Raw genomic sequence first — 27321 nt, 5'->3', positions numbered from 1 at the left:
TTAATCACCAGGACTGAACAAGTCTTAATGACCAGCAACATTCTTTTGTTTTTGCCTCTGCATTTGAGCAGAGACAATTTTTTATTTTTTTTCCACTGACGCGGCTGTCTGAGGCCTTGTTTCACGTGGGAGATGTTATTTTGTGGCATGGTTTGGGAGTGCGTATCAATTAAGATGATATATTTTTTTTTTTTGCTACTAAAATAAATTAAAAAAAAAGCTATTTTTGATGCTGTTCTTCGCTTAATTTTCATGCCTCACTGTAAATAACCTGATAAATTAATTCCTCAGGTTATTACGGTCGTGTGAATACCTAATATGTATTGTTTTTTTTCTATTAAAAGGATAACTGTCACACTTAGACCCTAATTTCAATTTTCATATATGTAGTTACTAATAACATGATATTCCAGAATCAGTTACTATTAGACTGACTTACCCCATATTTAATAAGATTCAGCCCTTAGCAACCAGTCTGCATAAAACTGCAAACTCACTATTCAGTTAAGATGGCCGCCACTGCCCTCACCCTGAGGCTAATCCCGCCTGCCCTCACTAGCCAGTAACAATAGCCCCCCAAAAGTGTCAGTAACCAGAGCCCTCCCCCTAAAGGGGTAATCTCCTGCCGCACAAAGGGGTCCTCTTACCACATGTTGCTTTCATTTATACACTGAGCAGATGGCAGATCTCCCTTCCCTGGTCTGCGCTGCTTTGACTCTACTTCTCCAGCTCTGCTGAGTGAGGGAGCGTCTGCCAAGCGCAGGGACAGGGAGAAGTGCACACAGCCCAGGCACTGGTATCAGCTGCTGGGGAGAACCTGGCTCTAATCATTTACTTACAGTCCCTGGCTGTCTGTAATCTGACCTTGCAGGCTGCGTGCTTCTGCGTCCTCCGTCCTTCAACACAGAGAACGGACCTGCATAGCAACCTGATTTTAATCACAGGTAAAAGTAGGCAGTACAGGGAACAAAACTGTGGAATTAAGGGGTAATTGAGTACACAGTGAAAAGTTGAAATAGGGCCACCAAGGAGATATTAATCACCACAATCCAATACTCCAAAAAAAAAAAAAAAATATTATATATATATACACATACATATACACACACACACACACACACACACGACAGTTATACTTTTATGTGTGCACAATAAAATGTATTTTATACTAAATAGCGTCTTATTATTTTTTTGTTTTTGTTTTAAGTTTATATTTTTATGTATAACTATTTTTTTATACCAGTATGGATTACTATTTTAGAATGATATTTTACACTTACACTGTATTAGGATACAAATAAATTTTATATACACATACATATACACATACACACACACACACACACACACACACATATATTTGCGAATGTTGAGTTAAAAGGGTATTCCCATCTCAGACAATGGGGGCATGTCACTAGAATATGCCCCATTGTCTGATAGGTGCGGTTCCTACCGATGAAATCTACACCTATCTCTAAACAAAGTCTAACACGAGGCCGGCCAAATGGTGGCTGGCGGTGCCGGGTCTGGCCACCACTAAGCCTTCCTATTGGCCTGCCGAAAATAGCTGAGCGACGTGTTCAGCTGTTTTTAGAATCCCCATAGAATTTAATGGGAGCACTCCACGCTTGCGCAACAACCGCTCCCATTCATTTCTATAGGGCTGATGGAAATAGCCGAGCCAGCTCTTTGCTTTTTTTCAGAGGCCCCATAGTCGGGGCGCCCTTCAGGACTTTGCCGACTCCTTTACGGGATAGGTGCGGGTCCCACCTCTGGGACCCGCACCTATCAGACAATGGGGGCGTATCCTAGCGATATGCCCCCATTGTAGGGCTGAAACGATTATTCGAATAACTCGATTAAATCGAGTCAAAAAATTCATCGATGCAGTTTCCCTGCATCGAGGAATCGTTTACATCACGTGATCACGGAGCGGGAGTGAAATTAAGCGTCTCACTCACCGCTTCCGTGTCCTCCGGAGGCCAGAGAGGCAGGACTGAGCCGGCACAGCGGAGGGAGGAGGAGGGAGTCTCTCCCTCCCCACTGTGCGCGGCTGCCGCTGAAGACCAATGAGGACAGAGGAGGAGGGGAGGGACTGTGGCCACTGCGCCACCAATGAATGTGCCGGCCATATCCCACAGGGTCCCCCTCCACCCCCCCATCATTGGTGGCAGTGTCAGTTCCGATCGGAGCCCCAGCAGTGTAATGCTGGGGCTCCGATCGGTTACCATGGCAGCCAGGACGCTACTGAAGTCCTGGCTGCCATGGTATGTTAGTGAGCAGAGAGCAGCGCATTATACTCACGTGCGCTGTGGCCGCCGGTCGCTCCTTTTTCTGTCTGTGCGGCGGATTGCTAATGCTTACAGCATTAGCAATGCGCCGCACAGACCTATGAGAAGGAGCGACCGCCGGCCACAGCGCACGCGAGTATAATGCGCTGCTCTCTGCTCACTAACATACCATGGCAGCCAGGACTTCAGTAGCGTGACTCCTGGCTGCCATGGTAACCGATCGGAACTGCAAACGGCCACCAATGATTAATACTGGGGAGGGAGTTGCGTTACCAGGGGGGGGGGGAGGCAGATCAGAGGCTGGGGGAGGCAGATCAGAGGCTGGGGGGAGGCAGATCAGAGGCTGGGGGGAGGCAGATCAGAGGCTGGGGGGAGGCAGATCAGAGGCTGGGGGAGGCAGATCAGAGGCTGGGGGAGGCAGATCAGAGGCTGGGGGGAGGCAGATCAGAGGCTGGGGGAGGCAGATCAGAGGCTGGGGGGAGGCAGATCAGAGGCTGGGGGCAGGCAGATCAGAGGCTGGGGGCAGGCAGATCAGAGGCTGGGGGCAGGCAGATCAGAGGCTGGGGGCAAGCAGATCAGAGGCTGGGGGCAAGCAGATCAGAGGCTGGGGGCAAGCAGATCAGAGGCTGGGGGCAAGCAGATCAGAGGCTGGGGGCAAGCAGATCAGAGGCTGGGGGCAAGCAGATCAGAGGCTGGGGGGGAGGCAGATGGAGAGAGAGTGGTTAATGGAGGCTGCAAGCACCACCTTGGCATGTATAAAGTTATTGGTTTAGAGAGGGGTTAATGAACGCACCTCCAAGGTGCTTTCATTAACCTCTTCAAACCAATAACTTTATACATGCCTAATGCCAAGGTGCTTCCATTAACCCCTCCAAACCCAATGGGCACGTATAAAGTTATTGGTTTGGAGGGGTTAATGGAAGCACCTTGGCATTAGGCATGTATAAAGTTATTAACCCCTTCAAACCAATAACTTTATACATACCTAATTACGTACGTTATTTTAAGTAGCTTTTTCTTATTAGATTACTCGATGAATCGAGAAATATAATCGATAGAATACTCGATTACAAAAATATTTGTTTACTGCAGCCCTACCCCATTGTCTGAGATGACACAACCCCTTTATTTATTTCAGTACATGCGAGTTCCCTGTGACAACCCTTCACATGACTAACTACAGCAGGAAATGATATCAGGATCAGTCAGTGGTGCAGTTCACTCTTTGGGCCTGTATCTAAACACAGATAAGATTTTTTAAATGTAATATGCAGGAAAAATATATAACATGCATCTGGTAGGGTCACTTGTGTAAATCTTACCATCATGGTTGTGGTTTTCCTCTGTCTCTATTCTCTGAGCAGCAAATTCCTCACTCACGTTGTCATTATCTACAGATGAAGGTGTCAGACTCTCCACATTGCTGCATACATCATGGTCGTGTTCCGCATTTGACTTTGGCTGAACTTGTACCATCTGAAGAATGTGATCTTCTCTCTTTTTAATACTCCAGGGAGACGAGTATACCACCCTTGAAAACAAAAACCCCAATGTAAATGTAAAATAATAATTATACAGATAAGACATTAACAGGGGGTTCAGACCTGAGCGTCCTGAAACGAGCGCTCTGTATGCGCGATTGTACGGGCGTTTACAATCGCGCATACAGAGACAGGCGTGCACACATTGTCGCGCGTTCCCGAATATCTATGCGCGACAAACGCCCAAAAAAAAGCTCAAGCACTTGTTTGAGCGTCGGGCGTTTTACAGCGCGATCGTACGCGCTGTAAAACGCCCAGGTGAGAACCATTCCCATAGGGAATCATTGGTTCTTGCCTGTTGTGCGTTTTACAGCGCGTAGGAACGCGCTGTAAAACGCTCAGGTCTGAACCCAGGGTTAGGGCAAAGGCTATGATGTCATCCCGAGAGAACCCCTTTACAAAAACTTCTCACCGATCCCTCAGAGCCACAGTCGAGCATGTGCACTGCCACGCCATTCCAAGTCTATCGGACTGCTGAAGACAGCAGAGTACAACAAGAAGTGCCAAACATATCACAGCGGCACATACTGAAGTGGCAATACTTGACGGAAGTTAGACACTTCTCTTTCAGGTGATCAGTTGGCTTATTTTAGACCATTATTCTGCAACAGAAAATTGTCGCACAGCAATAAAATATTTGCCACAAATTATGACCCCTCAATATACCAAGCTTACTTTAAGGGCTTATGCACACAAATGTATTTTCTTTCAGCGTTTTTTTTTTTTGCGGACCGTATACGAAACCATTCCTTTTAACGGGTCCGCAAGAAAAAGTTACTCCATGTGCATTCCATTTCCGTATGTCTGCATTTCTGGTCCATAAAAAAATTCTGTCCTGTTATTGTCTGCAATACGGACAAAGATACTACTGTTCTAATAGGGGCCAGCTTCTCCGTTCCGCAAAATACGGAATACACATGGACGTCATCCGTATTTTTCGGGGATCCTTTTTTTGCGGATCGCAAAATACATACGGTCGTGTGCATGAGCTCTAAATCAGAAGGAAAAAAAATAACTAGAATGGTTTTGCGTGCCTCACTGAATTCTGGTGTAAATAGCTAATGAGGGACATTTACTAAAGTGTTTACACCACAATTTTGGTGTAAAAAATAAAATAAATAAAAAAGGAAGCTATATTCTGCAGTGCCAAGAAAAGAGCGGGGGTTAGCGGAGGGTGCGGTCTTCACAGGATTTACTCTAACTTGTGCCAGAAACTGGCGTCTACTTGGCGTTAGGGTTGTTTCGATACCAAAATTTTGATTCGGTTTCGATACCATAAAAAAGTATTGCGATACCACAAGAAAAAAAATAGAAAATGGCAAGAAAAAAAAAAAAGCTGCATGCATTCCGTATTTTATGGAACGTCCGGCCCATAATAGAACAGTCCTATCCTATTTTTTTTTTAAGGGGACAAGTTGACTAAAAAAAATGAAAACAAATTGCGAATCGCGCAGTTCTTTTATTTTACAATGTTTACTGCATAAGAGAGATTTTGGACTTTTCGGACGTGGCGATATGTAATATTTTATTTATTATTGCTTATATATTTTATATGTAAAATTGGGAAAGGGGATGATTTATACTATTTTGGTGATTTTTTTTTACTGTTTATTTAATAACTATTTCCCCCCTTATGGGCTAGAACCTGGGATCTTTTAATCCCTTGTCCTATTCACCCTAATAGATCTCTATCAGGGTGAATAGGACATCACACTCTCCCTGCTGTCCTATGCATAGTACACACAGCAGCAGGGAGCTTACCATGGCAGCCAGGGCTTCAGTAGAGTCCTGGCTGCAATGGTAACCGATTGGAGCCCCAGGATTACACTGCTGGGGCTCCGATCACAACTGCCACTGCACCACCAATGGGAGGAGGTGAGGGGACTCTGTGGCCACTGCCACCAATGTTTTTAATACTGGGGAAGGGGGGTATGGGAGGAGGTCACACTGCGCCACCAATGATAATTAAACATTTAATATACAAATACAGTCGGCGGCAGAAACACATTGCCAGCACCCGACCTCTGACAGGGCGCTGAGATCAGCAGCAGTTAACCCCCCAGGAGCGGCACCTCAGGGGTTAATTGCCGTGGATCGCAGCGCCCTGTCAGAGGCAGGGTGTTGGCAATGTGTTTCTGCCGCTTGTATTTGTAATGTATTAAACGTTAGTCATCATTGGTGGCTCAGTGGCCCCCTCCCCTCCTCTGTGCTCTCAGTGATGGCAGCAGCAGCACAGGGGCGGGAGAGACAGCTTCCTTCTCACTGTGCTGCTAAGGGAATATGGTCGCGCTGAGAGCAGCGCGCTCATGTCCTCTGATACTGGGCTGTGCAGTAGCACAGCCCAATATCGATAAAACGCAAATCCCGGTATCTTATTGATACTGGGACAAAAGTATTGACAGGGTATCGAAAGTTCGATACCCGAAACAACCCTACCTCGCATAGACTTGACATGGAGTTCCACAAATGCGACTAATTTCTAAAGAGGCATCTCACTCCAGCGCACAGGGGAAAGGCCAGTCTTGATAAATATCCCCCAGTATATCTGCATCAAAAAATATGGCAGAATAAGTTTAGTAAATGTAGATTTAACACAGGCTCAATGAGACGTGTACACTGGAGACCTTACCGACTAGCAAACTATGATTGACAGGACTCTCCCTATATGCAGATACAGAGAGACCCATCAGTCATACTGAGCAGAACAGCGGCAAGCCAGAGGAAAGCCTGTCGTTAGCTCATACTGCCAACAGTTAGTGACACACAATCTTGCTGGGAGTCTCCTTCTAACACTTTCGCACTAATTGGATTTTATACGCTCAAATATGAGCTTAAAAATCATAACAAAAAAGTAAAACAAAACCTGTTAAAAAAAAAATATATAAAAAAAAAAAGAAATACCGGTAAATAACAAAAAATATAAACATCATAGGTATCACCGAGACCCAAAACGCCAATACTATAAAAAAATATAAAAATATTTTTCCAATACGGCAAATGGCTAAACGGAAACAAGGGTCAAAATGGCCAATTTGCCATTTTTTCATTGCTTCTCTTACCCAAAAAATGTAATAAAATATGTGATCAAAAAGTCACACACACTCCAAAATGGTATCAATAAAAACTACAGATTGTCCTCCAAGAAATGAGCCCCCACACAGCTCAGTAGATATAACTATAAAAAAAAAATATACATATATAAAAAGTTATGGGGGTCAGAATATGGTATAAATAATTAGTTTTTCAGTTTACATTTATTTTACACTATTTAGACATAAAAACCCTACACATATGCGATATCGTTATAATCTTACTGACACAGAGAATGAAGACCATGGGTCAGTTTTGCTGCAAACCCTTAAAAGAGTGGAGGAATTGCGTTTTTTTCTCCCCCAATTAAGCCCTATTTGGAATTTTTTACCGCTTCCCACTACATTGTATGCAATACATAGTGACATTAGCAAATACAAAAAAAAATAAAAAAATAAGCTATGTGAATGGAAATAAAAAAAAAAATAAAAAAATAAAAAAATAAAAAAAAAAATAAAAAAAAAAATTATGGCTCGAGGAAGATAGGGAAGAAAAATGAAAACGAAGCCGGCTTCCTCACGGCTTCCAAAATGAAAACGAAGCCGACTATGTTACAGTGAGGAAGCCGGCACAAGGAGAGCGGCATTCACTCACTGCGCCTGCGCCGAATACAGAAGCGCACGGCGCAGGCGCGGGATTTAGACAGATGCAGGCAAATCGGACGTCAATCAAGAGTTGCGGTGAACTACATGGGCGGTGAAAATGGTCAGTAGATGGAGCCTCTAGGTCAGTGGTGGCGAACCTATGGCACGGGTGCCAGAGGCGGCACTCAAAGCCTTCTCTGTGGGCACCCACACCCTGGAAAAAGTATATGGTGTACTAATATGCCTTAGGCCTCATGCACACGACCGTTGTTGTGTTCCGTTCCGCAAAATGGGGTTCCGTTGTTCCGTGAGCCGTTTCCGTGTGTCATCCTTTATTTTTGGAGGATCACCAGACATGAAGGAAAGTAAAAAAAAAATCTAAGACAGGTTTGCCATGCAAATGACAGGAAAAAACCGGACACGGACGACAATCTTGTGTGCCTCCGTGTTTTTTAGCGGTCCCATTGACTTGAATGGGTCGGCGAACAGTTTTCCGCAAAAATAATAGGACTGAAACCACAGGACGACAAACGGTGCCTCTAGGTCAGTGGTGGCGAACCGGTGAAAGTCAATGGGTCTGCAGAAAATCACGAAAAACAGCACAACGGACACGGAATAAAACAACGGTCGTGTGCATGAGGCCTTAGACTTTTCCCGCCATTCATCAGCGCAGGGCGCACTATTGTCACGGAATGTGTACAGGTAACAAGGCAAAACAACATGCATAAATGACTCGCTGGATCCAACAGCTAAGGAACAAAAGGGAGACCCCTGTAGAAGACCTGGCACTTTCCCTGGCTGCTTAGCCTATGCATAGATCCGAATGGTGGAGGTATGCATATCCACGTACCTTGACTATATAACCCCTGAGCACCCTACAATAGTGAGGGGACACGACCACCGGCTCCCTACACCAGACATGGAGGGAGTCAGGGTCACCTGGGATCCAGCAAACAGAAAATAACAGATAACAGTATAACACTTAACTTTGTAGAGGAGAGGAGAACCAGATGGGCATGCACACATACTCCAGGAAGAAATATAAGCCGCCCAGAAAAGCCTTCTGGGGAAGAATTTAAAGGGAAGCAATTAGTCCAACACATGACAGCTGAGAGAGGCTAAGGAGAGGAGGAGCTGAATACCACAACACAGAAACTCAAAGAGGAGGTTCTGAAAGGCCTCTGTCAGAGCTTCTCAGCTGTCTGGTTGTGACAGTACCCCTCCCTCTACGAGTGGACTCCGGACACTCAGAACCCACCTTCTCAGGATGGGACCTATGGAAAGCCCTGATGAGACGAGAGGCTTTAATGTCCGTCACTGGGACCCACATCCTCTCCTCAGGACCATACCCCTCCCAGTGAACAAGGTACTGAAGAGAACCGCGGACAAGACGAGAATCCACAATCCCAGAGACCTGAAATTCAAGATTCCCATCAACCATAATCGGAGGAGGAGGCAAAGGCGAAGGTACAATGGGTTGAACATAAGGTTTCAATAAGGACTTATGAAAAACATTATGGATCTTCCAAGTCTGAGGAAGATCAAGACGGTATGCAACAGGATTGATGACAGACAGGATTTTGTAAGGCCCAATAAACCTAGGACCCAACTTCCAGGAGGGAACCTTCAATTTGATATTCTTGGTAGACAACCACACCAGATCACCAACATTCAGGTCCGGACCAAGCACACGTCTCTTATCAGCCACACGCTTATATCTCTCACTCATGCTCTTTAGATTATCTTGAATCTTTTGCCAAATAGATGACAAAGACGAGGAGAATCTGTCCTCATCAGGTAAACCAGAAGACCCCTCTCCCGAGAAAGTCCCAAACTGTGGATGAAACCCATATGCACCAAAAAATGGTGACTTATCAGAGGACTCCTGACGACGGTTATTTAAAGCAAACTCAGCAAGGGACAAATAGGAATAATTACACTCCAAATTACCAAACGAATGGGTATATACCGCAATATAAACATGGGTATTACAATAGGAATTATGAATATACATATCAGCCTAATAGAGACAATGAAAATGGATATGAGTCAAATTTTGGGAGAGGAAACGAACATACATACCCTCAAAACCATACTTACCAGCATTACCATACAGGCCAGCAGAGTAGAAACTATGGTCATAACAACGGATATAAAGGATATCAATACAGACAACCATATAGACCACCTTATCAAGGGGGTGGGTATAAGGGAAAGAAAAATTGGAGACCACAGGATGATTATGGTACGAATCAATATGGAAGAGGGACTTATTATGAGGGGAATGGCCGTGGAGAGAATCAGATTAAAGAAAATCAAGACATAGACAGAACAAGGTTAAAACAGCAAGGTGAACAGAATTTTCCCCATCAGAGTATAAAGGGAGTGCAGAGGGAAGGGGAAATAAGAGAACAGGTTGTGAGAACACCATTAAAAAGAAGTCTTGTAGAGGAAGACGGGGAAAAGGGAAGAATAAGCCCAAAAACCAAAAAGAGCAAGGAGATATGAGAGGGATTTTCAATTTGAGTAGTCACATTTTAACAGAAGGAGAAATAAGTGTCCTTGGGAAAGGTCTGAAGTATGCACCAAGCCAGAAAGTAAATAAATTCGAGACATTCCTGGATATTCATAAGTACATTAGGAAAATTAATATGGCCAAATACTGGATAAATAATCCAGCACCGCAGAATAAATGTGTGGAGGAGGAAAAGGGTGTTGTCCACACAAAAATGAAAGAAAAATCCAAATTCTTTCCCAAAAACCAGAATAACGAGTGTGTGGAGGCATTCAAGACAGGCCTATTGAAAGAGCTGGAAAATATAGATACTAGCAAGGTGTCACATAATCTTAATTACAATGAAAGAAAGGCCCTGAAAGATCTGGAGCGGAACCCAGATATTATTGTTAAGCCGGCTGACAAAGGGGGGGGGGGGGTGGTTGTAATGAATAAAGAGAACTATGAATCAGAAATGGCGAGATTGGTTTCCGATGAAATAACATATAAGAAGTTAAAAAAGAACCCCACCTCTGAATATAAACAGATTCTTGATGGAATATTAAAAGAGGGCTTTAGGAAAGGAGTACTAAACAAACAAGAATATGAGTACCTTACCGTTCCTTTTCCAATAGTGCCGGTGATATATCATCTACCAAAAGTGCATAAGAGCATGACTGACCCCCCAGGGAGGCCAATAATTTCTGGTCTCAATTCATTAACCTGTAGAATTATGGAATATATCGATTTTTTTCTGCAGGGATATGTGATGGAAAATCCATCGCACCTAAAGGATACAGGGGCAGTGATACATCTCATCAAGAATCTAGCTCCCCCCACTATGAATACATGGATGGCCACAATTGATGTGGCATCCCTGTATACCGTTATCCCAAAGGGGTTAGGTATAGAAGCGGTGGAAAGCAGGATTAGGAATGACCCTAAAATAGGAGATGTGCAGGGGAATTTCATCTTGAAATGTCTTGAATACTGTTTGGATTACAATTACTTCTGGTTTAGGGACTCCCACTATGTTCAGTGCATTGGTACGGCGATGGGGGCGAAATTCGCCCCCAGTTTCGCCAATATTTTTATGGGGGCATGGGAGGAGAAGACTATCCTTCCCACACTAGGAGCAGATATCCAAGGGGGTAAGCTTACCTTTTGGAGAAGATATATAGATGACTGTCTCCTGGTGTGGGAAGGAGAGAGGGAGGGACTTGAGACCTTTATCCAGGGACTAAATATTAACAACTGGAACCTGCGATTTGTGGGGGAGGTCAGTAATACATCTGTTAATTTTCTGGATTTGTGTATACAGATAGAGGAGGGGCGATTTAAAACTAGCTCATACTTCAAAGAAACTGATGTGAACTCATACATCGATATGAAAAGCTGCCACTACGGGCCATGGCTCAAAAACATACCTAAAGGGCAATTTAAGAGGATGGCCCGTAACTGCACAGTAGTGGAAGACTATAGGACACAGTGTAAGGTGCTAAAAGATAGATTTCTAGAAAGGGGTTACGATGAAGTTGTTTTGGATACATGTATTAAAGCGGTAGAAGGGGAAAAAAAAGAAAGAAAATGAATGTAAGCAAGACAGGGAGGACACAAAAAGGAAAAAGAATGAAAAAGACTACAGATTCTCTTTTGTGACAAAGTATTGTTCGATGGCTGATAAGATTAAAAAAGCGGTGAAAAAGAACTGGCGCGTCCTAAAGAACGACCCAGTGTTAGGTAAGGTCATACCCGACAATCCCTCTTTTATCTTTAGAAAAGCGGCGAGCATCAAAACAAAGCTTGTTCATAGCGCTATCCCCCCAGTAAATGTAAAACCGAGGAAAGATGGAGGAAAATTCACATGGTGCGGCTTCTGCACTGGATGCAGAAACCGGGACAATAAAGGACGTTTAAAAAACATCAACTGTATGGTATCGAAAAAAAATGGTGAAGAGTTCTGTATAAAAGGGAACTGTTCATGCGAAAATGAGGGGATCATATACGTGCTGGAGTGTCCTTGTGAGCTCCAGTACGTTGGCAGGACAGTGAGAAAATTAAAAATAAGGATTCAGGAACATGTAAGGAATATTAAGAAGGGATTGATGACTCACAGTGTGTCGGCTCACTTCAAACTTATGCATGGGAAAGATCCGCGAGGTTTGAAGTTCGCCGGAGTGGAAGTTGTCAAGCCGCACTGGCGAGGAGGGGACTCGCTGGCACAGATCAACAAAAAAGAAGTAGAATGGATCTACCAGCTGGGGACCTTGCAGCCTGGGGGCCTGAATATTGAATTTGACTTAAAACCCTGCATAATATGAACGATCCTTCCTTATGACGTCATTTGGTGAGTTCTCTGCCATCCTTCTTGAGGACCTTTGAGACACGTCAGGGGGCGTGGCCACCTGACGGGCGTCGAGGCTAGGTGACGTGGATATTGTGAGGAAGGAGGGCTGAGAACACCTGAATGACGTGGACATAGGAGGGTGGGACTACATGTAATGGCAAGTGTAATGGTGCAACGGGAAGTATAATGATAAATGTGCATGTAATGATAAATATGCATGTAATAGTAAGTGTAAATCGAGTAACCTTAGAAGACTGAAATATTGACTATATAATCCGGAACGAGAAAGAGCTTTCTTAGGTGATATGTAAGATGCAGGTCTGGAATAAGATAAATGAGATCCTTTGTATAACAGCGGTAACCCGAGAAAGGAAAGGGTGTTTTTTAGAATGCTTTTTTAAAATGCTGTATTTTTTACTGAGTTTGCTTGATTTGTAACAGTAGGTATGAAAATGTGAATGTGATTTGGGCCGATATCGGCACTTGTAATATAAGAGGCCGGACTATTTAAAGGGCCTGACTGCGGACATGCGCAGTTGTCGCCCCTGAGGAAGCCAGTGAGCGAAACCCGGGTCGGGCAGGAACGAGACGGTTCTTTTGTGTTTTATGCCTGTTTTCTGCAAACTCTTGTGAGTACAATAAAACCTTTTAAACCAACGTAATAGAGGGTACTTCACTATCTTGCGAAATCTTCTTGACCCTGTAGAGGAGGCGGTCTGTGAAGGATTGGATCCCCTTTAGGTGAAGAGGAGAGAAGCGGGTGCCCTGCTATATCCACTGGCAAAACGGATTACATAGCCTCGAGCAGCGCGGTTCCAAAACCATTATTCCTAGGATTGATGACAGACAGGATTTTGTAAGGCCCAATAAACCTAGGACCCAACTTCCAGGAGGGAACCTTCAATTTGATATTCTTGGTAGACAACCACACCAGATCACCAACATTCAGGTCCGGACCAAGCACACGTCTCTTATCAGCCACACGCTTATATCTCTCACTCATGCTCTTTAGATTATCTTGAATCTTTTGCCAAATAGATGACAAAGACGAGGAGAATCTGTCCTCATCAGGTAAACCAGAAGACCCCTCTCCCGAGAAAGTCCCAAACTGTGGATGAAACCCATATGCACCAAAAAATGGTGACTTATCAGAGGACTCCTGACGACGGTTATTTAAAGCAAACTCAGCAAGGGACAAAAAAGAACACCAATCCTCTTGATTCTCCGCCACAAAACAACGCAGATATGTCTCCAGATTCTGATTGACGCGCTCTGTCTGACCATTCGACTGCGGGTGGAAAGCAGAAGAGAATGACAACCGAACCCCCAAGCGAGAACAGAAAGCCTTCCAGAATCTGGAAACAAACTGCGTGCCCCTATCAGAGACTATGTCTGAAGGAATACCGTGCAATTTGACAATGTGATCAATAAATGCCTGCGCCAGCGTCTTAGCATTGGGCAAACCAGGAAAAGGGATGAAATGCACCATTTTGCTAAAACGGTCCACCACCACCAGAATCACAGTCTTCCCCGAGGAACGAGGCAGGTCCGTGATAAAGTCCATGGACAGATGTGTCCAAGGACGGGAAGGAATGGGTAAGGGAAGGAGAGGACCTGATGGCCGTGAATGAGGGACTTTGGCACGAGCGCAAGTCTCGCAGGCTGCCACAAAACCCTCAACCGACTTACGAAGCGCAGGCCACCAGAATCTCCGAGCGATGAGATCCAGTGTGGCTCTTACCCCCGGGTGCCCAGCAAGGACCGTATCGTGGTGTTCTTTAAAAATCTTGTGTCTTAAAGCGAGAGGCACAAACAACCTCCCAGGAGGACAAAGATCAGGAGCCTCTGACTGGGCTGCCTGCACCTCTGCCTCCAATTCAGGAAAAAGAGCAGAGACCACCACACCTTCAGCCAAAATGGGACCCGGGTCTTCAAAATTCCCGCCTCCCGGAAAACAACGTGACAGGGCATCTGCCTTCACATTCTTAACTCCAGGGCGGAACGTGACAACAAAATTAAACCTAGAAAAGAACAACGACCATCTGGCCTGTCTCGGGTTCAGACGCTTGGCTGACTCCAAGTAGGCCAGATTTTTATGGTCAGTAAATACGGTAATAGGGTGTCTGGCTCCTTCTAGCCAATGGCGCCATTCCTCAAAAGCCAACTTGATGGCCAACAATTCCCTATCTCCCACATCGTAATTTCTCTCTGCGGAGGAGAGTTTTCTTGAGAAAAAGGCACACGGTCGCCAATTGGCAGGAGAGGAACCCTGAGACAAGACCGCCCCCACACCCACCTCAGAAGCATCAACCTCAACTATGAAGGGTAACGAAACATCAGGTTGCACCAAGATGGGAGCGGAAGCAAAACTCTCCTTGATATCAGAAAAAGCCTTACGCGCCTCTACTGACCAAGAAGAAAAATCTACCCCCTTTCTGGTCATATCAGTGAGTGGTTTAACAATAGAAGAATAATTCAAAATGAACTTCCTGTAATAATTGGCAAAGCCCAAAAAACGCATCAGCGCCTTTTGATTCTCAGGAAGCTCCCACTCAAGCACAGCGCGGACCTTCTCGGGGTCCATGCGAAAACCAGAAGCGGAGAGAAGAAACCCCAGAAATTGAATTTCTGGAACCGCAAACACACATTTTTCCAGTTTCGCATATAATTTATTCTCCCGCAGAATGAGCAAGACCTGACGTAAATGTTCCTTATGAGTTTTGAAATCGGGAGAAAAAAAATCAAAATGTCATCCAAATACACCAATACAAATTTTCCCATCAAATGATAAAAATGCTGTTCACGAAATGCTGAAAAACGGCTGGGGCATTCATCAAACCAAAAGGCATAACCAAGTTTTCAAAATGTCCCTCAGGGGTATTGAAGGCCGTCTTCCATTCGTCCCCTTCTCTGACCCTGACCAGGTTGTATGCCCCTCTTAAATCTAATTTGGAAAAGACTTTAGCCCCAACAACCTGGTTAAATAGGTCCGGGATCAGAGGAAGCGGATAAGGGTCACGAATTGTGATATTGTTCAGCTCCCTGAAATCCAGACAAGGTCTTAAAGAACCATCTTTTTTCTTAACAAAGAAAAAACCAGCGGCAACAGGTGACTTCGAGGGTCGTATGTGTCCCTTTCTCAGACTCTCAGAGATATAAGCACGCATAGCGATCCTCTCAGGTTGGGAAAGATTGTATAAACGAGATTTAGGCAGCTTGGCATCTGGGATGAGATTAATAGGGCAATCGTACTCCCTGTGCGGGGGCAAATCCTGAACTCCACTCTCAGAGAAGACATCCGAAAATTCAGAGAGAAAAGATGGTATAGTCTTAGTAGCAACCTCAGAAACAGATGTCATGAGGCAATTCTCTCTGCAAAAGTCACTCCAACCATTTATTTGCTTCGCTTGCCAATCAATGGTGGGGTTATGCTTAGTGAGCCAGGGCAGCCCCAACACCAGAGGGGTGGGCAAACCGCTAAGGACGAAACATGACACATCCTCAACATGAGCACTCACAATCAAACGGATATTGTGAACTATGCCCTTTAATGATTTCTGAGAAAGTGGAGCGGAATCGATAGCAAAAACAGGAATATCCTTAAAGCGCACACCTGGAAACCATGAGTTATCGCAAATTGATTATCAATGAGATTGACCGCTGCTCCACTATCCACAAAAATCTCACAAAAAATTTTCTTGCTCTCTAGCGCCACCCTAGCCGGCAGGACAAAACGGGAACTACAAGCAAACGGAAAACCTTCAATTTCCGCCTCAACCCTGCCAATAGTAACAGACGGAACATTTTTCAAAGATTTTTTCCTCTTTGTTTCTTTATTATACCCAGAGAACTGCCTGAATCTCCTAGAGGGACAAATATTTGCCAAATGATTAATACCTCCACAACAAAAACAAACCATCCCATGCGGGCTGAATCTTCTATTGTCAGAAGCAATCAACCCCAGCTGCATGGGTTCCTGCTCAGAAGGGGCTGACAGCGACTGAGACCCCTGCGCACAGAATGGGACAGCTGCACAGTCCTGGGACCGAGTATGACATGAAGGAGAGATCTCTCCTCTCTCTCTCTAAGACGCCTGTCAATACGAACGGCCTGAGACATAGCAGAGTCCAAAGAAATAGGCCTTTCATGAAAGGCAAATGCATCTTTCAATCCCTCTGAAAGACCATGGCAAAATTGACTTCGGAGTGCAGCATCATTCCAACCAGTATCAGCTGCCCATCTCCGAAATTCTGAGCAGATTATTTCTGCGGATTGTTTACCCTGGCATAAGAGACGTAGTCTAGACTCCGCCAGAGCAATACGATCCGGATCATCATATATCTGACCCAGGGCTAAAAAGAATTCATCCACTGAACGGAGAGGCCGTGCCCCCTCCGGCAGCGAAAAGGCCCAGGACTGAGCGTTACCTCTGAGCAGCGATATAATGATCCCCACCCTCCGTTCCTCATCTCCAGAGGAAAGGGGAAGAAGGCGAAAATGGACTTTGCAAGCCTCTCTAAAACGCACAAAATTCTCACTACCCCCGGAGAACGTATCCGGGAGCGAGATCTTAGGCTCAGAACAAGCTCCATGAACGCAAGCTGAACCGGTCACTTGAAGCTGAGAAAAAAGTCTTACGGAGGTCAGCTACCTCCAATGAAAGACCCTGGAAGCGTTCAGCCAAAAGTGAAACCGGATCCATGCTTAAGACGGTTTTGGCGGCTTATAATGTCACGGAATGTGTACAGGTAACAAGGCAAAACAACATGCATAAATGACTCGCTGGATCCAACAGCTAAGGAACAAAAGGGAGACCCCTGTAGAAGACCTGGCACTTTCCCTGGCTGCTTAGCCTATGCATAGATCCGAATGGTGGAGGTATGCATATCCACGTACCTTGACTATATAACCCCTGAGCACCCTACAATAGTGAGGGGACACGACCACCGGCTCCCTACACCAGACATGGAGGGAGTCAGGGTCACCTGGGATCCAGCAAACAGAAAATAACAGATAACAGTATAACACTTAACTTTGTAGAGGAGAGGAGAACCAGATGGGCATGCACACATACTCCAGGAAGAAATATAAGCCGCCCAGAAAAGCCTTCTGGGGAAGAATTTAAAGGGAAGCAATTAGTCCAACACATGACAGCTGAGAGAGGCTAATGAGAGGAGGAGCTGAATACCACAACACAGAAACTCAAAGAGGAGGTTCTGAAAGGCCTCTGTCAGAGCTTCTCAGCTGTCTGGTTGTGACAACTATGCACAGCAAGCGCACTGAATGTAGGCAGGCTATTATAGCTAAATGATAAAGTACATGGAAGTTATACTATATTGGACTGTACTGTTCTGGTTAAATTGCCATGTTGGCACTTTACAATAAATAAGTGGGTTTTGGTTTGCAGTTTGGGTACTCGGGCCTCTAAAAGGTTCGCCATCATTGCTCTAGGTGCTGAATCGACGCCCACATAGCACCTAGAGGCTCATTAGCATATGGATAAAAGTACGTTTTGTTTTAGGTGAACGGCCGCAGACAGAAGTGAACAAAGAAGACTTATGTACTGCTGACACGAGCACATCGCTAGTGTCAGTCAGCTACATATAGCAAAATCTGATGGTAGAAACCCTTTAAACAAGCAAATATATATATATATATATATATATATATATATATATATATATATATATATATATATATATATATATATATAAAAAAATCGACTTCGGTCTTACTTGAGAAAAGCTTGCATCTCAGACGGCTCCACGTTCTCCACAGTGAAGGCGTCTTCTGCGTCCCGTCTCATGATACTCATATAGAATTTTGGGGCTCTTGCCCAAAGCACTGCCTTGTGCACTTTAAATCTTGTTTGTCCGACATGAAGAACGGCATCTGTATGGATTTCTTCATTTAAGAGCCTGGAGAGAATATGGACATCTGATTTGAGAAAAGAGAAATAACTAAGATAATTTTAAACTTAGGGCCCTGTTCACATGGACTAATGATTGGGAACGAATGTAAGGCTAGGTCCACACGGCGACATTTGTCGCGCAACAATTTTTATAATGGCAGTCTATGGTGTCGCACTGCAACGTGCGACATGCTGCGACTGTCGCAGAAAATCCATTCGAGATGGATTTTTCTGCGATTGTCGCGTTGCAGTCGCAGCATGTCGCATGTTGCAGTGCGACACCATAGACTGCCATTATAAAAATTGTTGCGTGACATTAGTGCAACAAAATGTTGCGCGACAAATGTTGCGCCCTATTTGTCGCGCAACAAATGTCGTCGTGTAGACCTAGCCTTAGGCGGTGTTATTGCCCTGTGGAAACATACCGCCGATCATTCGTGGGAGGATCGCATCTTTTATGCAGCCTTAGGGCTCATGCACACAACCGTATGTATTTTGAGGTCCGCAAAATACAGATGACATCCGTGTGCATTCCGTATTTTGCCGAAAGAAACAGCTGGCCCCTAATAGAACAGTCCTATCCTCCTCCATTATGCGGACAATAAAAGGACATGTTCTATTCTTTTGCGGAACAGACATACGGAAACGGAATGCACACGGAGTAACTTCCGTTTTAAAATGAAAGGTTCTGCAAAAAAATAAAATTACCTAAAGGACACGTAAAGAAAATACATTTGTGAGCATGAGGCCTTAAAGGGGTTATCCCACTAAGCGTTTTCATACTTACCTGCTGCCACCGCGCGTTCACTTCCTGGATTCTGGCTGGGGGCGGGCTTCATCTTGATTGAAGTCTTCTCCCGGCCGTGCCGCGCGCTGGACTGAATGCGCACGCCGCCGCGCATGCGCAATGGTGACTTATTCCTACAGAGCCGGCGTGCGCGTTCGCAGCTCTGTACTATTCTGGTTGGGAAGAAGTCACTGTCGCGCATGCGCGGCAGCGTGCGCGTTCAGAACAGCGAGCGGACCGGCCGGGAGAAAAGGAGTCGTCTTTTGGGCAAGCGCGACCTTCCGGCTTTTGGAGAAGAACAATGGTCGTAACCAGGGGAGACCGAGTCACAACAATAAGGTAAGTGGGTATGAATTTTATCCTAATCGGTGGGGATTTGTTAATAAAGTATATTTACAAAAATGATCACTGTCAAATCATTAACAGATTTAACAGTGATCATTATGATGGGATAACCCCTTTAAATGGGTCGTTCCCCTGTGTAGAGCTTTTCTACAGACCCCACGACATGGCCGGACCCACGGTGTAATCATACGTACCTGATCTCCATCGCTGCCCCGCCAGTTTCCGGGTCTCCCCATATCAACATCCACAGACCTGCAGACTTTGCGGGGCAGTGATGGAGCTGGAACTCAGCGGCGGGGATCAGGTAAGTACGATTACCACTGTGGGTCTGTAGGTGAACAACCCCTTTAAAAATACTCATTTGAGAAAAATTTATGGGGGACAACTGATCGCATTAATGATAATTCATCCCCATACTAAAGGTAAAAGCGGCATAAATGTAAACAATGAATGCCAATCGCTATATGCTGTTATTGGTCTGCCCTCTCACTGTGCCAATGTGACGTAACATATAGAACCATCATAGAGTAGTGGGACGTCCTGATGAATCTGGGACACTTGGGAGGCATTCTGCGCCCCATCCTCAGCCTCACCAGCAAGTCCTGCCTCATAGTTTGAGAAGCAATAGAGATTTTCATTCCTAAAAGCCACAAGTTAAAAAAAAAAAAAAAAAACACTTACTCATACGGCCAAGGCGCAGATCCGCTGAACGTATTGGGGGGGGGGGGGGGGGGGGGGGGGTAACTAGTTTTCATCATAGCTCTTAAAAGGGTTGTCCAGTTTCAGGAGAAAACCTGACAATGCTGAGGACAGTGATTGGCTGCAGCAGTCGTTTGTTGTCAACGTGAAGTCACTGCTGCAGTCGAGAAAATACAGCCCGGCCGCCAGAACCAGAGCCGCGGCCTCGGATCTGTCAGACAAGTACTTACCTGTTCTTTCCTTCAGGTGGATTCCAGCGGGTTGCCCGGTGTTCTCCTAAAACCGGAAAACTCCTTTGAACCGTAATGCGCACTACCACGTACACTGACGCCTTGGAGCAGTATAAAGAGTACAGAGCGGGCTCACACGTTGAGCGCGCTCCATACGCAGCGGTTGTTGTCTGTATAATTCGACTGACACCCGGCCACAATGACTGCGATCGGTGATGAACAGTCTGACATTCTCCAATTACTGCTGCCAGTGTCAGATTGTGCAGGGACCCCCCCCCCCCCCCCAACTACATGGGGAATGCATGTAGTTACTAAAACAGACCTGTCAGGGCATCTGTCACCAGGATCAACCCTACTAAACCAGCCATAATACCTAAGGCTGATATTGGTGATGAAAAACAGGACTTTCTTCCCTTAATCTGTGTACACAAGAAAAAAGGGTTTTTAAAAAGATATACAAATTAGAACTTAAATGCACTGAGGGCGGACCCTAGTCATTTGGTGCACCTTTGACTGTCCGAACTCCACCTGGACCCGTTGATCAAATTGAGGGGGGGGGAGAAGTGTCCTGGGAAGCAGAGCAGAGGAGCCAATATGCATGGAGAGGTCAGGGTCTGCCCTCAGTACACTTAAACCCTAATCTGTATATTTTTTAAAGGGCATCTGTCAGCAGGTTTGTACCTATGACACTGGCTGACCTGTTACACGTGCGCCTGGCAGCTGAAGACATCTGTGCTGGTCCCATGTTCATATGTGCCCGCATTACTGAGAGGAATGATGTTTTAATATATGCAAATGAACCTTTAAAGGGTTTCTACCACCAGAAATACTGTTATGTAGCTGACTGACATGAGCGATGCGCTACATAACAGTATGTTTCTAACATTAGTCCCTGCAGCCGTTTTTGTAAAAAAAAAAAATCACTTTTATTATATGCTAATGAGCCTCTAGGTGCTATGTGGGCGTAAAATCAGCACCTAGAGGCTCCGTCCACTCACACTTTATCCCACCCAGGTCCCCTGTTCTGCCCGCCCCGCTCCTCTTGATTGATGCCACTGTTCCCTGCATCGTTGGCGAAACCCGCGCCTGCGCCATTCACTTCTGTCTTCGGCGCAGGCGCAGTGAGTGAATAATGAGATCCTGGTGCCGGATTCCTCACTGCGCCTGCGCCGACTACGTCACAGTGAGGCGCGCCTGCGCCGAAGACAAGTGAACGGCGCAGGATTTCGCCAACGATGCAGGAAACAGTGGCATCAATCAAGAGGAGTGGGGCGGGCAGAGCAGGGGACCTGGGCGGGATAAAGCATGAGTGGACGGAGCCTCTAGGTGCTGATTTTACGCCCACATAGCACCTAGAGGCTCATATAATAAAAGTGCATTTTTTTTACAAAAACGGCTGCAGGGACTAATGTTAGAAACATACTGTTATGTAGTGCTGACATGGGCGCATCGCTAATGTCAGTCAGCTACATAACAGTATTTCTGGTGGTAGAAACCCTTTAAGAGCAACGGGGGTGTCATTATTGCTCCTGCAACTTTGACAAGATCAGGTGTGATCACATTTACACTGCCCGGCCTTGACAATCAAAGTGGAGCAGATGCGGCAGTTGCAAAGAGAGCAGAGCCTCTAGGTGTAATGGCAACGCCCCCGTTGCTCCTAGAGGCTCATTTGCATATATTAAAACATCATATTTCTCAGTAATGCGGACACATATGAACATGAGACCAACACAGATGCCTTCAGCTGCCAAGCGCACATGCAACAGGATAGCCAGTGTCATATACAAATCTGCTGACAGATGCCCTTAAAAACACAGTAACAGCTCAGGAGTAGTGTTGAGCGAACTTATGTTTTAAGTTCGGTGTCTAAAGTTCGGGTTCGGGTTATCGAAGAATTGCATTATGGATTCTGCTACGAACTTTAGACGCCGAACTTAAAACACAAGTTCGCTCAACACTAATCAGGAGAAGAAAGGTCTGTGTTTAATCATCAGGATCAGCTTTAGACATGATGCACACAGCTGTGTCCGTTTTGCGGTCTGCAAACCGCAGATCTACAAAATACAGACGCGGCCCATGTACCTACCACATTTCGCTTCTGACCCATTGACTTCAATGGTTCCACACCTTGTGACAAGTGCAGGACATGTTCTCTCCTAGAACAGACAGGGGTATGCAGAAAGCAGAGGGGCGACTTCCGCGTCAGTTCCACAAGAGACAGAACGTGTCCTATACCTGTCCCCGAAGTGCGGAACACGGACCCTTTGAAGTCAATCGGTCCGCAACTAAGCACGCGTCCATACACTGCAGATCCGCGGACCGCAAGACAGACTCGGCTGTGTGCGTGAAGCTAACCAGACACTATGGTTGGATTGATGGGGTTGATCCAGCTGACACGATATAACTGCAGGATCAGACCAGCTATTCTTGTCTGTAACCATAGTGACGCACAGATCTGCATAGGACCTGTAGACGGAAAAAAAAATGTTACAATATTAATTGGCAACGCTGCGCCATTTATTATTTTACGTGCATATTCTTTAACGAAAGGAATACAAGGAATGGCAGGGCGCCGATCCATCCATACGTCACCTGAGCAGATCTCTACTGAGCCGATCACTGAGCAGATCCCTCAGCCTGCGCTCCTCCACCACATGTCCTGGCAGAAGGGCACCTCAGCCCTGGGGGGCCAGCGGATGCCATCATCATCAGGTCACCAGCCATGGACCACCACACACCAGTTCTCCATCACAATCACTGCTCCTGTTTACTTATCTGCTCCCCATGGTAACCAAGGCAACCACCCGAGAGAAAAGCCCTGCAGTGTGAACAGCAGCTTCACAGAAGCCTGCGGTTGGCGCAGGAGGGAAGGTGACGTCCACCACGGGACATTTCGCACTTTGCACGTTTTGTTTTCGAACCACGACTCCTGCCCGGCTCGATGACGTCATACCCGGAAGCCACGCCTCCAAGCGCTGCCGACGACCGATGGCTATGGGCGCTGTGGCCTGGGCTGTGTTGCTATTGGTCGAACGGGAACAGATGGCGGGAAAGAGGCGGTCGTTAACCCGCAAGGTGCTGGAGAGAAGTTATGCCTCAGCCTTGCCTGATTGTGTCAAGCTGCCGTTCTGCTCTCATGTTACTGCCTGACATGGCAGCATTTCTACTTTATTTCCTCCAGTTTTCACCGTTTATGGGTGCTTATAGAAAAGGTTATATAGTTACCGTTTTAGCTTGTGTGTGATAGGGCTCATGCACACGAATGTATTTTTTTTGTCCGCTCTGTGTTTTTTTGCGGCCCTTATGCAGAATTATTCACTTCAAAGGGACTGCAAAAAAAAAAACTAAAATGACTCCGCGTGCGTTGTGTTTCCGCATGGCCGTTCCGTAAAAAAGAACATGCCCTAATATAGGATAAGTATTGTTTCAATGGATCCGCAAAAAAACGGATGCAATATGGAGGTCACATGGACGTCATTGCGGACCGCAAAATACATACGGTCGTGTGTATGAGCCTTAAAGGGGTGGTCTCACTTCAGTAAGTGGCATTTATCATGTAGAGAAAGTGAATACAAGGCACTTACTAATGTATTGTGATTGTCCATGTTGCCTCCTTTGCTGGCTAGATTCATTTTTCCATCACATTATACACTGCTGGTTTCCATGGTGACGACCACACTGCAATCCATCAGCAGTGGCCGTGTTTGTAAACTATAGGAAAAAAATGTCGGCCTCTCTGGTGGCCGTGACCACGGGAGCTCACATAGGCTGGTGCTTTTTCCTATAGTGTAGAAGCACGACCACCACTGCTGGATTGCAGGGTGGTTGTAACCATGGAAACCAGCTGTGTATAATGCAGGCATCCTCAAACTGCGGCCCTCCAGCTGTTGTAAAACTAAAACTCCCACAATGCCCTGCTGTAGGCTGACACCTGTAGGCTGTTCGGGCATGCTGGGAGTTGTAGTTTTGCAACAGCTGGAGGACCGCAGTTTGAGGATGCCTGGTATAATGTGATGAAAAAATGAATGCATTTAACCCTTTAGATGCCAATTCAGGAGCGGCACCCTCATACAGTGATCGGGGAAGCCTTTCCTTCGCTCTGATGCGCTGGGTCCCTCTGAAGAGACCCAGCATATCATAGCTGTAGTTCCTATGGAGGCCTGCAGGTGGCATAGCTCCATAGGATAACAGCAAATGGAGCTCAGATTGTAATTCTATTGAACTACAGTGTAAGCCAAAAGCTATTTGAAGATCACATATTTTAGCCTCCTATAGGGGCTAAAAAGTTTTTAAAAATATTTAAAAAATGTAAAAAAATTAATCATCCCCCTTTCTCCAGAATTAAAACAAAAATAAACAATAAGAAACATAAAGATCATGGGTAAAGATGAGCGAATCAAAGCTGACGAAGTGAGATTCAATCCGAATTTCGGTAAAAATTTTATTCGCAACGAATCGCAATTTTTCCTAAAATGGCAGCTACATGTTTGAGGACATGGGGCAGGTATCTCTGGGAAGGCGGGATCACACAGATTGACATGCATGCAGCCAATTAGCAGCCAGCCAGCCCTGTGATGTCACAGCCCTATAAATACGGCGGCCATCTTAAAGTCAGACATTTTCCAGCGTTCAGAGTGCAGGGACAGACGTGAGAAGGCGCTAGGGACAGCAATAGGAAAAACCTCATTGTGGAAAAAAAAAACTATTTATAAGTACATGGAAAGGATAGGGAGGAATCATTTCACAGCATCTTAGTGCAGGGAGAGACGTCAGAAGGGACATTGATAGGAAAGCGATTTACAAGTGCAGGGAACGATTATTTGGGGATTTAAATAGCCGTTATACAGCTCTGTCATTCCAGCAATTTGTTCTTGAGGTGAAAGTGCTGTGTTGAAAAGCCTTTAGTGGCTTACATCTGTGGAAAAAGAAAAATATATACGCATTTCACTTCTGCACAGGGGCGTAGCTAGAAATGCATGGGCCCCATAGCAAAAAAAAATTATGCCCCCCCCCCCCCCCATAACAGTTTCCCTGATAGTGACTGACCCCCAACAGGGGGTGGAGGCCGGCAACTATTGTAAGACGGACGCCGCGTTCCTTATGTAAGTGAGCTTAAAGGGAATCTGTCACCAAAAAATCGCTTATTAAGCTGTAAATAGTACCTTATAGTGCTGCATAGTAGTTTCCTAATGCACTTTTTCTTTGTTTACCCGCATTTAGCCTCCTTGAGAAATCAATGTTTTATTCAGTCGCTGCAAGGGGGCAGCGGCCTAGGCGTCTCCAATCCTGCTATCCCCGCCTCCCGCCGCCTTTATTGACACACCGGATCTCAGTGCTGGGACCGCGCTCCCAGCCCGCATGCGCAGTAAAGGGCTGCTGTAGCCTGTAGCGCGATTCCGGCTCCGGCTCGTACACTCAGCCGGCTTCAGTTTCGCTACTACGCATGCGCCCGCCAGCCTTACATACTAGCGCAGTTACAGAAGATGCCGGGCGCATGCGCAGTAGCGAAACTGAAGCCGGCTGAGTGTACGAGCCGGAGCCAGGATCGCGCTACAGGCTACAGCAGCCCTTTACTGCGCATGCGGGCTGGGAGCGCGGTCCCAGCACTGAGATCCGGTGTGTCAATAAAGGCGGCGGGAGGCGGGGATAGCAGGATTGGAGATGCCTAGGCCGCTGCCCCCTTGCAGCGACTGAATAAAACATTGATTTCTCAAGGAGGCTAAATGCGGGTAAACGAAGAAAAAGTGCATTAGGAAACTACTATGCAGCACTATAAGGTACTACATACTAGTACATACTTTGCACAAGTTTATTATTTACAACTTAAAGGGAACCTGTCACCAAAAAAATTGCTTATTAAGCTGTTAATAGTATTAACAGCTTAATAAGCGATTTCTTTGGTGACAGGTTCCCTTTAAGTTGTAAATAATAAACTTGTGCAAAGTATGTACTAGTATGTATACTACTATCTAATAATCCTTATCTATCACTTGACACTTCACTAACTTACTGGGGAGTCGGGGACAGTCAGGACTCCTCTCCACTCCAGACTTTTTCTTTTTACTGTGGCAGACTGCTGGCAGTGCAGAAAAGAAGATCATCAGAATCCATTCACTTCTGGCCTACTGGGCATGGGCAGTTAGGCACACTGGGCACGGGCGGGCAGGCAGGCTCCCACTCCGCACTTCGCTCAATGAGGCTGATTCTAAATGTCCGCACGGGCGCATCAGGCACAGGCCTGTGCGCACGCGCGGGATCTTTGAAAAGGAGGAGGGGGCACTGAGCGAGAGCCGGAGGCGGATTTCTTTACATTCAGGCGGCGCTGAAAGGATCAGGGGAGGAGCTGGGCACCAACGGCGGCGGGCGGCAGCTTCAGACCTTCAGAAACGCCCTGGGCACCTTATCCACAAGATTGACAGGTTAGATAAAAGGTATTTTTATCAAAACGAGACGGCGAATTTATGTTATAACAACACCTTTGTAATCACAAGGGCGCCATGGAGAGAACAATAGTTTTAAAAGGGGGGGGGTTAGAAAGTGGTGACAGAGTCCCTTTAATGGAGCGGGTTCTTATTCCTAATGGGATCCTCATAAGTACCTTTAACCATACATTTTAACAATTCATATTTAAAATACATTAAGACAATAAATATTCCCTACATATTTAAACATTCTCTTAAAAATAGGTAATGGAGAAGGCTGCAAGGTCACACACAAGAAGAAACGCACAAAAAACGCATTGAAGCCGCAATTGTATTCCCCGCGTTTTTTATTGCGTTTTTTTCCTCCTTTTGCATTTTACTTCCATGTAGGGGAAAATGACCAGCTAAAAGTCCTCTTTGTTTTTCACCGAACATAAATGGGAAATTCATTAACTTTTGTGGCTAAGAGAAGCCGTCCTGCAGGGAGGGGAGATCACAGTGTCGGTAAACGGCCAGACTGCGATGTCCCATCCCTACAGGACAACCCTCACAGAAACCCAAAAACTTCCATCTCGGCATT

At 45.7% G+C, this 27321-nt stretch overlaps 1 protein-coding gene across 3 annotated transcripts in view; it reads right to left on the bottom strand.

The window, feature by feature from the left end:
• The window catches only part of BTBD8 (BTB domain containing 8), a 122419-nt gene extending 99146 nt beyond the window's left edge, over positions 1-23273 (bottom strand). For all 3 annotated transcript variants that reach the window (XM_044300799.1, XM_044300801.1, XM_044300800.1), the window contains exons 1-3: positions 22912-23273; positions 18083-18265; positions 3614-3822 (exon numbers count right to left, since the gene is read on the bottom strand). In XM_044300799.1, coding sequence (XP_044156734.1) covers positions 3614-3822; positions 18083-18162 — 289 coding nt within the window. In that variant the 5' untranslated portion in view covers positions 18163-18265; positions 22912-23273. The remainder of the gene's footprint in view (positions 1-3613; positions 3823-18082; positions 18266-22911) is intronic.
• Between the last annotated feature and the right edge of the window lie 4048 nt (positions 23274-27321).

This window comes from Bufo gargarizans, chromosome 7 (genome assembly GCF_014858855.1).
Source record: "Bufo gargarizans isolate SCDJY-AF-19 chromosome 7, ASM1485885v1, whole genome shotgun sequence".
NCBI classification, from domain to species: domain Eukaryota; kingdom Metazoa; phylum Chordata; class Amphibia; order Anura; family Bufonidae; genus Bufo; species Bufo gargarizans.
The sequence above is the reverse complement of the archived record's forward strand: the minus strand, read 5'-3'. Positions and strand labels throughout refer to the sequence as shown.